Below are 15,426 nucleotides of genomic sequence, written 5' to 3'. Positions count from 1 at the left end.
AAGAGAGTGAGAGAAAGAGAGAGACAAAGAGAGTGAGAAAGATTGTACAGTTCCTGAATATGGTAACACCAGCAGCCACCACTCTTGAACCTTTGGAGGCTGTCTACCATAGTGCTCTTTGCTTTACTACAGGTGACAGTTTTAATACTCATCACTGCATCCTGTATCAGAAGGTTGGCCACACCTCACTGAAGTCCCATAGATCACTTCCTTACTCCCTTCTTGTTTACAAAGCTCTGCTCCACAAGCGTCTAACAAAACTCACTTCCCTGTTGAAATACACAAATATGAGATACCCAATCTGTTCGCAGGGTTGGTCAACTCTTGAGGTCCCGCTTGTCACCATAAAATGTGGTAAATCAGCCTTTAGTTTTAACGTACCAGTTATGGAATACCTTACAAAACAAATTACACCTGGGTTCCCTGGTGCCAATAGAACAGTTTAAAACTGTTGTTAAATGAGTTCACTGAAGTGTGCAGTTGTTTCAATTGATTATTATAACTTGTTGTAATGACCTGATGTAATGTATTTATAGCTGTCTTGTAGTTTTTATATTGTTGTTGTTGCTGTATTGATGTACTTTTTGTCCTCAGGGCAACATTATAAATGAGACACTGGTCTCAGTTGGGGTACCATGAATAAATAAAAGTTCATAAATACGAGAGCCCTGCCCCATTTGCTGACTCCTGGTGTAAAGGACATCACGCTGCTTGCTTGGCGAGTACCACTTCCTCCCGATTCGGCAATTACCTGGCGTGAACTCGGGACCTCAAAAACACACGTGACCACACTCCTCAAGCGTCTTATCTGATCAAGTCACCTCAAAAGCTAGCTGATGAGCGGGCACAAGCAGGACACCTAAGGCTGAGGGGTGTCGCACTACCCCATGTATTACACTGCCCTCCTCGCCACTTTCCCCTCAGAACAATCCAATAGCTTTCACTCAGGAGACAAAAGTCATAATTTGTGGCAGCCAGTTTAAACTGATGCACAGAAGAGTGGCCAAGGCAAAGCTCTGGATACTCTTAAACCACACACAGTTGTATCTTCAACCCACACACAGTTGTACCTTCAACCCACACACAGGTGTATCCTCAACCCACACACAGTTGTATCTTCAACCCCACACACAGTTGTATTTTCAACCCCCACACAGTTGTATCTTCAACCCCACACACAGTTGTATCTTCAACCCACACACAGTTGTATCTTCAACCCACACACAGTTGTATCTTCAACCCACACACAGTTGTATCTTCAACCCCCACACAGTTGTATCTTCAACCCCACACACGGTTGTATCTTCAACCCCCACACAGTTGTATCTTCAACCCACACACAGTTGAAGGGAGAGTTGAAGGAAAGGTTGAGGGGATTCTGAGGCAATGTTGAGGTGAGGTTGTGGGAAGGTTGTATGGATGTTGTGGGAGGTGGTTGAGCGGTATCCAGTTACCTGCAGTAGTTTCCAGCGGCTGTTGAGGTGCTCCAGGGAGCGGGAGTTTTCCATGGACAAATGGACATCAGAGATGGCCAGCTCATGAACCAGGTCATTGATGTGCTTCATGCCCTCTTTCACCTGCGTCAGCTCCTCCTTAAACAACTAGAGGAAAGAGGAAGGGAGGGAGGAGAAAAGAAGAGAAAGAGGAGAAGGAGAAAAGAGGGGGAAGGAGAAAAGAGGGGCAGAGAGCAATAGAGAGAGAGGGAGAAAGAGAACGAATGGGAGCAGGGGAGGGAGGAAAGAGGGAATTAGAGGCTCATAGACACATAATACATGGTGCTGGTATATAGACAGACACATGGTACATGGTGCTGGTATAGACAGACACATGGTACGTGGTGCTGGTATAGACAGACACATGGTACATGGTGCTGGTATAGACAGACACATGGTACATGGTGCTGGTATAGACAGACACATGGTGCTGGTATAGACAGACACATGGTACATGGTGCTGGTATAGACAGACACATGGTACGTGGTGCTGGTATAGACAGACACATGGTACATGGTGCAGGTATAGACAGACACGTGGTACATGGTGCTGGTATAGACATACACATGGTACATGGTGTTGGTATAGACATATAAGTGGTACATGGTGCTGGTATAGACAGACACGTGGTAAATGGTGTTGGTATAGACATACGCATGGTACATGGTGCTGGTATAGACATACACATGGTACAGGGTGCTGGTATAGACAGACACATAGTACATGGTGCTGGTATAGACAGACACATGGTACATGGTGCTGGTATAGACAGACACATGGTACATGGTGCTGGTATAGACAGACACATAGTACATGGCGCTGGTATAGACAGACACATGGTACATGGTGCTGGTATAGAGAAACACATGGTACATGGTGCTGGTATAGACAGACACATGGTACATGGTGCTGGTATAGACAGACACATGGTACATGCTGCTGGCACGGTTCGGGTCAACTCCATTTCAACTCAGTCGATTATGGAAATCAATTGACATTTGGTTCATAACGTTCATCAAAGAATGAGAAATTAACAATGCATGCCCAATTCCTTTCCTCCGTTGACTGAGTTTATTGGCACTAGACTTACACTGCTATGGCTGTGTGGACTGTGGACCTAGCATTGGAGCAGCTGCCCGCACATACATCATCACCATGGGAGAGATACAACAGGGATCACTCATGGCTTATGCAACTTAAGAGTCAGATCAACCCAGAACAAACAGTGCTAATGATCTAAGGGATGTGTGTGTGTGTTTGTTCACACACGTGCATGTGTGTTCATACTACAGACAGACAGAGCCTGCTGACATAGTAAAACAAGGAACATGTGCTGGCACTAACAGCAGGGTAAACATTTACATGATCATTGTGAACTCTCTCTCTCTACTGTACCTCCCTCTCTCTCTCTCTCTTCCTCTACTGTACCCCTCTCTCTCTCTCTCTCTCTTCCTCTACTGTACCCCTCTCTCTCTCTCTCTTCCTCTACTGTACCCCTCTCTATCTCTCTCTCTCTCTTCCTCTACTGTACCCCTCTCTCTCTCTCTTCCTCTACTGTACCCCTCTCTCTCTCTCTCTCTCTCTTCCTCTACTGTACCCCTCTCTCTCTCTCTTCCTCTACTATACCTCTCTCTCTCTACTGTACCCCTCTCTCTCTCTCTTCCTCTACTGTACCTCTCTCTCTCTCTACTGTACCTCTCTCTCTCTCTACTGTACCTCTCTCTCTCTCTCTACTGTACCTCTCTCTCTCTCTTGTGTCTCTCAACTGTGTGTGGGTTGAAGATACATCTCTCTCTCTCTCTCTACTGTACCTCACTCTCTCTCTTGTGTCTCTCAACTGTGTGTGGGTTGAAGATACATCTCTCTCTCTCTCTCTCTCTCTCTCTTTCTCTCACTCTCTTTCTCTCAGTCTCTCTTTCTCTCACTCTCTCTTTCTCTCAATTCAATAATAATTTAGCCCTGCCTGCCACGGTCAAGACAGTGACAAAACGCTGTGTATTAACAAGTAAACAAATAACTGGCTGGGAATTCAACATCGGCCAATCAACTGAGGGGACTTGAACTCCCTTCTGTCATATCAACATGTCTCTGGGGTCATCTGTCGTATTTCAGCAAGTCATAACACCCAACATCTCAGATTGTTCTGAAATCGTTTCTGTTTTTTAGAAACAGATAAGATGAGCATTCCGGAAGCATTATTTTCTTGAAATATAATTTGATCTCTGAGAAATTAAGCGAATTGATTGCACCCAAATTGGCCATTCTAATTTATAGGATTCATATAATATTCAATAATTATAGTACCTGTTATGGGATTTTTATGAATAATGACTCAATTATGTATACGTTTAAAGTAGAACTATAACTAACAGAATTCTACCCTGTCTTTATATAATGATAAATAATGTTTGTTCATTAGGAAGAGGTTATGTAGCATAGACCTAGGAAGAAAGGAATGTAATGTGTGTGTCGAAAGAGAACGAAGAGAGGCATTAACCTATGTTTGAACCAACCCGGCTGTAACTGGGGAGATAAGATAGGACAGGGAGAGCCCCTCCAGAGCTCTCTCATCTGGGGGAGACTGGAACTGTCAGCTGAGTGGTAATAAACTGTGGTGAGGTTGGTGTGTATGTATGTGTGTAGGTTAAGAGAATATTATAAAAGGAACATAATAGGAACGTCTTTGTATATGCATGGTAGAGCTCTCTAAATAAACATTCATGACTTTGTAGCTGGGCCTCCGTCTGATTCATTCCAACTAGTTTCCTACAAATTCTGGGTTTCAGGCTGAGTAATCAATTCATGACAGTACCAGTACCTAACCTCGTGACAGTACCTAACATCCAATTTGGACCAAACTTTTTTCTAACAATGAGTAAGACATGAGGAATCCAAAGAAGTGGTCAAAAGCCACCCCTGGACCCCCCCACACCCCACGCCAATCCCACCCCAGCATCGAGTGTATGTATCAGTTCTCTATGTCTGATGAGTAGTATGGAGCTGTGTCTCGGAGTATTGTTTCTTCATCCTCTGTAATGTATTCTCAGAGAAATTAGTAATTTAAGTTGTTGGATTTATGTCCCATCCTGCATCCTGGTAGACCAGGGTCTGACCAGTAGATGGTGCTGTTCCTGCTAGGTGATTCTTTGTTCAAAGAACCCCGCCCCATTCTTCAAGGGACAGTTTGTGTACTTTTTGCACAGGTCAGTGCCTATTGCCCCAAAACTATTTTTTTGTTGTTGTTGTTGTTATGTTTGTATTCATGGATAGATGGATGTACTGTATGCATGTATGTATATGATACTTTATTTTGCAACTCTGACACTCGTCGGATGTGGCAGGGCTGGCAAACTATTACAGACTACAAAGGGAAGCACAGCCGCAAGCTGTCCAGTCACACGAGCCTACCAGATGAGCTAAATTACTTTTATGCTCGGCTTTGAGGCAAATAACACTGAAGCATGCATGAGAGCATCAGCTGTTCCGGACGACTGTGTTATCTCACTCTCCGTAGCCGATGCGAATAAGACCTTTAAACAGGTCAACATTCACAAGGCCGCAGGGCCTGATGGATTACCAGGACAGCTTCTAGCCCCAAGCCATAAGACTCCTGAACATCTAATCAAAGAGCTACCCAGACCCCTCTTTTATGCAGCTGCTACTCTCTGTTTATTATCTATGCATGGTCACTTTAACTCTACCTTCATGTACATATTACCTCAATTACCTTGACTAACCGGTGCCCCTGCACATTGACTCTGTACCGGTACCCCCTGTATATAGCCTCGCTATTGTTATTTTACTACTGCTGTTTAATTATTTGCTACTTTTATTTATTTTATACTTATCTATTGTTTACTTCACACTTTTTTTCTTAAAACTTCTTAAAGCATTGTTGGTTAAGGGCTTGTAAGTAAGCATTTCAGTGTAAGGTGACCTGTTGTATTCGGGGCATGTGAAAAATAACATTTGATTTGATTTGAGTGTCTTTTAAGTCCAAGTGGGCAGGGCACCCTGACGATGCAGGACACCCTGACGATGCAGGACACCCTGACGATGCAGGACACCCTGACGATGCAGGACACCCTGACGATGCAGGACAATATAATAATAAAATAACTCCAAATCAAATCGCACAGAAACACTCAACCCACATTCAGTCAATACTAACAGAGCTCCAATGATAACAGAAACAGGGCTAAGAGAGCAGATGGATGGAGATACAGATCCTCCATAATGACAGTGAAATTACAGCCATCTAGACAGCACAGTGGCGGAGCCTCTTTACAGCTGATAAATTAGTGAGTGTAGCTAGAGGGATCAATAACTTTGGAGCGTTGTCTCCATATCTAATCAATACAGCTGGATCTAGTCGTGTTTTCAGGCACTAGGCATTAGGTCAGTTAGGATCACCACTTTATTTTAAGAATGTGAAATGTCAGAATAATAGTAGAGAGAATGATTTATTTCAGCTTGTATTTCTTTCATCACATTCATCACATTCCCAGTGGGTCAGAAGTTTGCATACACTCAATTAGTATTTGGTAGCATTGCCTTTAAATTGCTTAACTTGGGTCAAATGTTTCGGGTAGCCTAATAAGTTGGGTGAATTTTGGCCCATTCCTCCTGACAGAGCTGGTGTAACTGAGTCAGGTTTGTAGGCCTCCTTGTAGGCCTCCTTGCTCGCACATGCTTTTTCAGTTCTGCCCACACATTTTCTATAGGTTTGAGGTTAGGGCTTTGTGATGACTACTCCAATACCTTGACTTTGTTGTCCTGTCCATTTTGTCACAACCTTGGAAGTATGTTTGGGTCATTGTCCATTTGGAAGACCCATTTGCGACCAAGCTTTAACTTCCTGACTGATGTCTTGAGATGTTGCTTCAATACATCAACATAATTTTCCTCCGTAATGATGCCATCTATTTTGTGAAGTGCACCAGTCCCTCCTGCAACGAAGCACCCCCACAACATGATGCTGCCACCTCCGTGCTTCACGGTTGGGATGGTGTTCTTTGGCTTGCAAGCATCACCCTTTTTCCTCCAAACATAACAATGGTCATAAAGCCCAAACAGTTCTATTTTTGTTTCATCAGACCAGAGGGCATTTCTCAAAAAAGTACAATCTTTGTCCCCATGTGCAGTTGCAAACCGTAGTCTGGCTTTTTTTAGGGTGGTTTTGGAGCAGTGGCTTCTTCCTTCCTGAGCGGCCTTTCAGGTTATGTCGATATAGGACTCGTTTTACTGTGGATATAGATACTTTTGTACCTGTTTCCTCCAGCATCTTCACAAGGTCCTTTGCTGTTGTTCTGGGATTGATTTGCACTTTTCGCACCAAAGTACGTTCATCTCTAGGAGATAGAACGCATCTCCTTCCTGAGCGGACAGCTGCGTAGTCCCATGGTGTTTATACTTGCATACTATTGTTTGTACAGATGAACATGGTACCTTCAGGCATTTGGAAATTGCTCCCAAGTATGAACCAGACTTTTTTTATTTTCTTTAAATTGAACCTTTATTTAACCAGGTAGGCTAGTTGAGAACAAGTTCTCATTTGCAACTGCGACCTGGCCGAGATAAAGCATAGCAGTGTGAACAGACAAAACAGAGTTACACATGGAGTAAACAATTAACAAGTCAATAACACAGTAGAAAAAAAAGAAAAGAATTTTTTTTTGGAGGTCTACAATTTATTTTCTGAGGTCTTGGCTGATTTCTTTTGATTTTCCCATGATGTCAAGCAAAGAGGCACTTCGTTTGAAGGTAGGCCTTGAAAAACATCCACAGGTACACCTCTAATTGACTCAAATGATGTCAATTAGCCTATCAGAAGCTTCTAAAGCCATGACATCATTTTCTGGAATTTTCCAAGCTGTTTAAAGGCACAGTCAACTTAGTGTATATAAACCTCTGACCCACTGCAATTGTGATATAGTGAATTATAAGTTAAATATTCTGTCTGTAAACAGTTGTTGTAAAAATGACTTGTGTCATGCACTTAACCTAATTCCCAAAAATATATTTAGTTCATTAACAAGAAATTTGTGGAGTGGTTGAAAAATGAGTATTAATGACTCCAACCTAAGTGTATGTAAACTTCCGACTTCAACTGTACCTTGGTGGCGTCAATGTGGTCCTGCAGGGAGTCGATGAAGAGGTCCCCTACAGGCTCCCATGCATCCCGGACGCCCTCAGCTTGCTCCAGGGCCATCGCCAGCTCCTCCATGGCTGCTTGCGTCTGCAGCAGTCGTTCCAGGGTCCGCTCCATGTGCCTGGGTCACACACACAACTATTGAACTACAACAGTTCTTTTCTACATCATCATTTTCAGTTTTAACCACTAACCCGTTAACTTCAACCCAACAAATCACCCTAATAACTGAGCATTAACCCCAAGTCCCCAACCTAACCTTATTTCAGTCATAGCTTTTTCCTTAAACTGCCAGGTGGTGCACAATGCTGACAAAATATAGACCCAACGATATTTGAGCATAGGCAGGGTAAAAACATATCTAGCCAATCAGAATCATGAGTAGGTTGTAGCCCAATGGAGTGGGCCTGTGTCGTATATATGACCTGTGTCGGTCCACGCAGCGGGCAGTCAGCTTCTCCCACAGGTCACTGGTTACATTGGCCTGCTTCCAAACCGATCGACTCACGTTCAGGATCCGTTTCCTCGGAGACACTTCTGGAGGGGGATGAGGGGCAAGGGGTGAGGGAACGGGCAGCCAGGCAGAGATAGTGTTAGACTCAATGTGTGCAAACATCAGTAGAAAGAAACAAGGGAGAAAGAGTTAGAAATAAGAGTGAGAGCCAGGTGCCAGGAGTGTTGGAGGGTCAGAGAGAGAGTGTTGGGAGTGTTGGAGGGTCTGAGAGGGAGTGTTGGAGGGTCAGATAGGGAGTCTTGGAGGGTCTGAGAGGGAGTGTTGGGAGTGTTGGATGGTCTGAGAGGGAGTGTTGGGAGTGTTGGAGGGTCAGATAGGGAGTCTTGGAGGGTCTGAGAGGGGGTGTTGGGAGTGTTGGAGGGTCTGAGAGGGAGTGTTGGGAGTGTTGGAGGGTCTGAGAGGGAGTGTTGGGAGTGTTGAAGGGTCAGATAGGGAGTCTTGGAGGGTCTGAGAGGGAGTGTTGGGAGTGTTGGAAGGTCTGAGAGGGAGTGTTGGAGGGTCTGAGAGGGAGTGTTGGGGGGTCTGAGAGGGAGTATTGAGGGGTCTGAGAGGGAGTGTTGGGAGTGTTGGAGGGTCTGAGAGGGAGTGTTGGGAGTGTTGGAGGGTCTGAGAGGGAGTGTTGGAGGGTCTTTGAGGGAGTGTTGGGAGTGTTGGAGGGTCTGAGAGGGAGTGTTGGGAGTGTTGGAGGGTCAGATAGGGAGTGTTGGAGGGTCTGAGAGGGAGTGTTGGGAGTGTTGGAGGGTCAGATAGGGAGTGTTGGAGGGTCTGAGAGGGAGTGTTGGGAGTGTTGGAGGGTCTGAGAGGGAGTGTTGGAGGGTCTGAGACGGAGTGTTGGGAGTGTTGGAGGGTCTGAGGGGGAGTGTTGGGAGTGTTGGAGGGTCAGATAGGGAGTGTGAGGGGCAAGGGGTGAGGGAACGGGCAGCCAGGCAGAGATAGTGTTAGACTCAATGTGTGCAAACATCAGTAGAAAGAAACAAGGGAGAAAGAGTTAGAAATAAGAGTGAGAGCCAGGTGCCAGGAGTGTTGGAGGGTCAGAGAGAGAGTGTTGGGAGTGTTGGAGGGTCTGAGAGGGAGTGTTGGAGGGTCAGATAGGGAGTCTTGGAGGGTCTGAGAGGGAGTGTTGGGAGTGTTGGATGGTCTGAGAGGGAGTGTTGGGAGTGTTGGAGGGTCAGATAGGGAGTCTTGGAGGGTCTGAGAGGGGGTGTTGGGAGTGTTGGAGGGTCTGAGAGGGAGTGTTGGGAGTGTTGGAGGGTCTGAGAGGGAGTGTTGGGAGTGTTGAAGGGTCAGATAGGGAGTCTTGGAGGGTCTGAGAGGGAGTGTTGGGAGTGTTGGAAGGTCTGAGAGGGAGTGTTGGAGGGTCTGAGAGGGAGTGTTGGGGGGTCTGAGAGGGAGTATTGAGGGGTCTGAGAGGGAGTGTTGGGAGTGTTGGAGGGTCTGAGAGGGAGTGTTGGAGGGTCTTTGAGGGAGTGTTGGGAGTGTTGGAGGGTCTGAGAGGGAGTGTTGGGAGTGTTGGAGGGTCAGATAGGGAGTGTTGGAGGGTCTGAGAGGGAGTGTTGGGAGTGTTGGAGGGTCAGATAGGGAGTGTTGGAGGGTCTGAGAGGGAGTGTTGGGAGTGTTGGAGGGTCTGAGAGGGAGTGTTGGAGGGTCTGAGACGGAGTGTTGGGAGTGTTGGAGGGTCTGAGGGGGAGTGTTGGGAGTGTTGGAGGGTCAGATAGGGAGTGTTAGAGGGTCTGAGAGGGAGTGTTGGGAGTGTTGGAGGGTCAGATAAGGAGTGTTGGAGGGTCTGAGAGGGAGTGTTGGGAGTGTTGGAAGGTCTGAGAGGGAGTGTTCGAGGGTCTGAGAGGGAGTGTTGGGAGTGTTGGAGGGTCAGATAGGGAGTGTTGGAGGGTCTGAGAGGGAGTGTTGGGGGGTCTGAGAGGGAGTTGAGGGGTCTGAGAGGGAGTGTTGGAGGGTCTGAGAGGGAGTGTTGGGAGTGTTGGAGGGTCTGAGAGGGAGTGTTGGAGGTTCTTTGAGGGAGTGTTGGGAGTGTTGGAGGGTCTGAGAGGGAGTGTTGGGAGTGTTGGAGGGTCAGATAGGGAGTGTTGGAGGGTCTGAGAGGGAGTGTTGAGAGTGTTGGAGGGTCAGATAGGGAGTGTTGGAGGGTCTGAGAGGGAGTGTTGGGAGTGTTGGAGGGTCTGAGAGGGAGTGTTGGAGGGTCTGAGACGGAGTGTTGGGAGTGTTGGAGGGTCTGAGGGGGAGTGTTGGGAGTGTTGGAGGGTCAGATAGGGAGTGTTAGAGGGTCTGAGAGGGAGTGTTGGGAGTGTTGGAGGGTCAGATAAGGAGTGTTGGAGGGTCTGAGAGGGAGTGTTGGGAGTGTTGGAAGGTCTGAGAGGGAGTGTTCGAGGGTCTGAGAGGGAGTGTTGGGAGTGTTGGAGGGTCAGATAGGGAGTGTTGGAGGGTCTGAGAGGGAGTGTTGGGGGGTCTGAGAGGGAGTTGAGGGGTCTGAGAGGGAGTGTTGGAGGGTCTGAGAGGGAGTGTTGGGAGTGTTGGAGGGTCTGAGAGGGAGTGTTGGAGGTTCTTTGAGGGAGTGTTGGGAGTGTTGGAGGGTCTGAGAGGGAGTGTTGGGAGTGTTGGAGGGTCAGATAGGGAGTGTTGGAGGGTCTGAGAGGGAGTGTTGAGAGTGTTGGAGGGTCAGATAGGGAGTGTTGGAGGGTCTGAGAGGGAGTGTTGGGAGTGTTGGAGGGTCTGAGAGGGAGTGTTGGGGGGTCTGAGAGGGAGTATTGAGGGGTCTGAGAGGGAGTGTTGGGAGTGTTGGAGGGTCTGAGAGGGAGTATTGGGAGTGTTGGAGGGTCTGAGAGGGAGTGTTGGAGGGTCTTTGAGGGAGTGTTGGAGGGTCTGAGAGGGAGTGTTGGGAGTGTTGGAGGGTCAGATAGGGAGTGTTGGAGGGTCTGAGGGGGAGTGTTGGGAGTGTTGGAGGGTCTGAGAGGGAGTGTTGGGAGTGTTGGAGGGTCTGAGAGGGAGTGTTGGAGGGTCTGAGAGGGAGTGTTGGGAGTGTTGGAGGGTCTGAGGGGGAGTGTTGGGAGTGTTGGAGGGTCTGAGAGGGAGTGTTGGAGGGTCTGAGAGGGAGTGTTGGGAGTGTTGGAGGGTCTGAGAGGAAGTGTTGGAGGGTCTGAGAGGGAGTGTTGGGGAGTGTTGGAGGGTCTGAGAGGGAGTGTTGGGGGGTCTGAGAGGGAGTATTGAGGGGTCTGAGAGGGAGTGTTGAGGGGTCTGAGAGGGAGTGTTGGGAGTGTTGGAGGGTCTGAGAGGGAGTGTTGGAGGGTCTTTGAGGGAGTGTTGGAGGGTCTGAGAGGGAGTGTTGGAGGGTCTGAGAGGGAGTGTTGGGAGTGTTGGAGGGTCTGAGAGGGAGTGTTGGGAGTGTTGGAGGGTCTGAGAGGGAGTGTTGGAGGGTCTTTGAGGGAGTGTTGGGAGTGTTGGAGGGTCTGAGAGGGAGTGTTGGGAGTGTTGGAGGGTCTGAGGGGGAGTGTTGGGAGTGTTGGAGGGTCTGAGAGGGAGTGTTGGGAGTGTTGGAGGGTCTGAGAGGAAGTGTTGGAGGGTCAGAGAGGGAGTGTTGGGAGTGTTGGAGGGTCTGAGAGGGAGTGTTGGGGGGTCTGAGAGGGAGTATTGAGGGGTCTGAGAGGGAGTGTTGAGGGGTCTGAGAGGGAGTGTTGGGAGTGTTGGAGGGTCTGAGAGGGAGTGTTGGGAGTGTTGGAGGGTCTGAGAGGGAGTGTTGGAGGGTCTTTGAGGGAGTGTTGGAGGGTCTGAGAGGGAGTGTTGGAGGGTCTGAGAGGGAGTGTTGGGAGTGTTGGAGGGTCTGAGAGGGAGTGTTGGGAGTGTTGGAGGGTCTGAGAGGGAGTGTTGGAGGGTCTTTGAGGGAGTGTTGGGAGTGTTGGAGGGTCTGAGAGGGAGTGTTGGGAGTGTTGGAGGGTCTGAGGGGGAGTGTTGGGAGTGTTGGAGGGTCAGATAGGGAGTGTTGGAGGGTCTGAGAGGGAGTGTTGGGAGTGTTGGAGGGTCAGATAGGGAGTGTTGGAGGGTCTGAGAGGGAGTGTTGGGAGTGTTGGACGGTCAGATAGGGAGTGTTGGAGGGTCTGAGAGGGAGTGTTGGGAGTGTTTAGGACGGTCAGATAGGGATTGTTGGAGGGTCAGAGCGGGACTGTTGGAGGGTCAGAGAGGGACTGTTGGAGGGTCAGAGAGGGAGTGTTAGTGCTGATGCCTGCCAACACCAGCATTGGGGAAAAAAGGAGGAGGGGGAAACCGTGAGAAACATTTTGTTGGGGGCAGAGAGAGAGTTCACCACCCGTCTTTTCCCCATGCCTGCCACAAGCGGTGGAGAGCAAAAGGATGCTGGGTGGGTGGGGGAGAGAGGGAGGAAGGGGGGCAGAAAGCCTAGAATGCTGCATTATTGATTTGACCAGATGGTGTGAGCTGGATTAATTGGTCCCGACCCAACTGCTCTCCCCAAACATACATCCTCTGATCCACTCTGATACAGCAGGACAGGTAGCTGCTAATCAGACCTAATGGTGGATACGCACCTGCTGGAGACCAACTTAATGAACTCCCTATTTATCTCTGCTCTCACTACTCACATCTGATTTAGGTGTGTGGTGGGGTGGGGTGCGTGTGGTGGGGTGGGGTGGGGTGGGGTGGGTGTGCGTGGTCAAGTGGGGTGTGTAGTGGGATGGGGTGGGTTTGGGGGGGTGGGTGTGTGTGGGGGGGGTGGAGTGTGTGGTGGAGTGGGGTGTGGCCATGGATGGCCAGACCTTTTCCGTCGTGCAGCGTCTCCTCGGGCTCCTGGAAGGGGTGCTGTGTCAGGAACGCCTGGGCAGACTCCAGCACCGAGTAGATGAAGGGCCCCCGAGACTTGACATCCTCCATGAAGACCTGGAGACAGACAGGACAGACAGGGGCCCACAGAAAGATGGAAGCATAGTACAACCACAACATGAATGGGCTCATTATAAATGACGCATACACACATGTATACACTAATTTGAATACATAGACAAGAACAATCTTTACAGACATGCACATGTTAGCACACACACGCATAAAGACAGCAAGAAGCCACTGGCAGGACCCCGTAGGACTGCCTGTCTGTCTGTACTACTGTCTCAGGGCTGTGAGAGCCTATGGAAGAATAGAAGGCCAGGAGTACACAGAGTATTGGTCAGCTGGCCTCCTCACAAAGATCACCCAATTAGCTAGAGAGGCTGGCTCCTCCTGGCTCTTTACCTGCAACGCTGCTCATGTAAATCATGGAGAACTTAAACTGCCTGAGTGTACACACAATATCCAGATTTCTACTTCACGTTTAGAAACCAACACAATGGAATGAATGACTCCACGACGGCCCCTGAAATGGCACCCTACATAGTTCCCTACATAGTGTAGCATTCCCTACATAGTGCTCTACCTCTGGGTCCCACCGTCAGCGTCAACCAGCCTCTCCCTAATCTCCATTCACTACTCATCTACACTAGGTAAAAACTTGAATCTTCATTCATTAATACAGTAGGAGAGTGACATATATTTCTTCCCTCCATGTCATTTATTTAGGAATAGTCAGAGGCGCGATCCTCTTAGCATATGAAGAGATTACCATTTTTTTTATGTGAAATCTGCTAGACTACAAGCTTACTTTCCCCCGTGGTGAGCAGCGACTGTCTTTCAGTGCCTATTAAACCCCACAACCGCAGCCAGTCATTCCCTGATAACACCAGCCTCCCTCCTCGCTGACGGAAGTAATTACGAAACCCCGCTGAACTGACAAATACAACCGACGCTAAGCAAACATGCAAAAAATCTGATCTGTGCAGGAGCTGTAGTTCTTGATAAGATTTCCTGCTGAGGTTACTAAGGAAAGTAGGACTTTAACTCGCTTTTCTCATTTTTCTCAGGGAACGGTTGCTACCCTAGGAGGAATTGGGGGGGGGGTTGCTTCCCTCCCTCAGGCCTCCGCTGCGTTAAAACTTTAATTCCAGTTAAATTTCACACTGAGAGGTTCCATCATTAGCTGAAGGAACATTCAAAATAAAGACTTCAGCTCCGATTAGGCTGCATTATGCATGCTGGAAGAGACGGAGAAGTCTGAGGAAATGGTTTCATTACCCCCTCCAAACATGTTGACAGTCCCCCATTTATGTTTGGGGCCCTCAGAGACCCCATTACACGGAGCTTTCTCACAACACAGAAGACATATCCAGCTTTCATCATCTCTCTGTTCTGTAGATGATTTGATTCTGCACTACACACACACACGCTTTTTTGAACGCTACACACACATATACTTAGAGCGACCACACACACACACACACACACGCACACACACAAACTGAAAGGGACACATCCCTACATTCCAAAACACAGCAGAATAAATCTACTTAAGATCAATAATTCTCATTTCTTAAAACCCTTTAATTCTCCACAGAAAACTCAATGCAATTTCACTCTCCGCTTTGTCGGAAAGGTTTTAGAGCAACGGTGCGCTTGGGGAGTGGGAACATCTTAGATAGATTATAAAGGAATACTGCATTTAAAATTGGGACATAGAGAAAAGAAAAGTGGTGGTGGAAGGAAACAGGGGAGGAAAGAGGGGGGTGGAGAGAAGAGGAGGGGGAAGGAAACAGGGGAGGAAAGAGGGGTTGGAGAGAAGAGGAGGGGGAAGGAAACAGGGGAGGAAAGAGGGTGGAGAGAAGAGGAGGGGGAAGGAAACAGGGGAGGAGAGAGGGGGTGGAGAGAAGAGGAGGGGGAAGGAAACAGGGGAGGAAAGAGGGGGGTGGGGAGGAGAGGAGGGGGAAGGAAACAGGTTAGGAAAGAGGGGGGTGGAGAGGAGAGGAGGGGGAAGGAAACAGGGGAGGAAAGAGGGGGGTGGAGAGAAGAGGAGGGGGAAGGAAACAGGGGAGGAAAGGGGGGGTGGAGAGAAGAGGAGGGGGAAGGAAACAGGGGAGGAAAGAGGGGGGTGGAGAGAAGAGGAGGGGGAAGGAAACGGGAGGAAAGGGGGGGTGGAGAGAAGAGGAGAGGGGAGGAGGAAACAGGGGAGGAAAGAGGGGGGTGGAGAGAAGAGGAGGGGGAAGGAAACAGGGGAGGAAAGAGGGGGGTGGAGAGAAGAGGAGGGGGAAGGAAACAGGGGAGGAAAGAGGGGGGTGGAGAGAAGAGGAGGGGGAAGGAAACAGGGGAGGAAAGAGGGGGGTGGAGAGAAGAGGAGGGGGAAGGAAACAGGGGAGGAAAGAGGGGGGGTGGAGAGAAGAGG

General features: G+C 48.6%; 1 protein-coding gene across 1 annotated transcript in view; it reads right to left on the bottom strand.

The window, feature by feature from the left end:
- Positions 1 to 15,426, bottom strand: part of LOC109905125 (dystrophin-related protein 2) — a 125,778-nt gene that overhangs the window by 63,845 nt on the left and 46,507 nt on the right. Inside the window, 4 exon segments of the mRNA XM_031790061.1 lie at positions 1,455 to 1,601; positions 7,610 to 7,766; positions 8,071 to 8,182; positions 12,938 to 13,058. Coding sequence (XP_031645921.1) covers positions 1,455 to 1,601; positions 7,610 to 7,766; positions 8,071 to 8,182; positions 12,938 to 13,058 — 537 coding nt within the window.

The sequence above is a fragment of the Oncorhynchus kisutch genome, linkage group LG15, assembly GCF_002021735.2.
Source record: "Oncorhynchus kisutch isolate 150728-3 linkage group LG15, Okis_V2, whole genome shotgun sequence".
In the NCBI taxonomy this organism is placed as follows: Eukaryota; Metazoa; Chordata; class Actinopteri; order Salmoniformes; family Salmonidae; genus Oncorhynchus; species Oncorhynchus kisutch.
The sequence above is the reverse complement of the archived record's forward strand: the minus strand, read 5'-3'. Positions and strand labels throughout refer to the sequence as shown.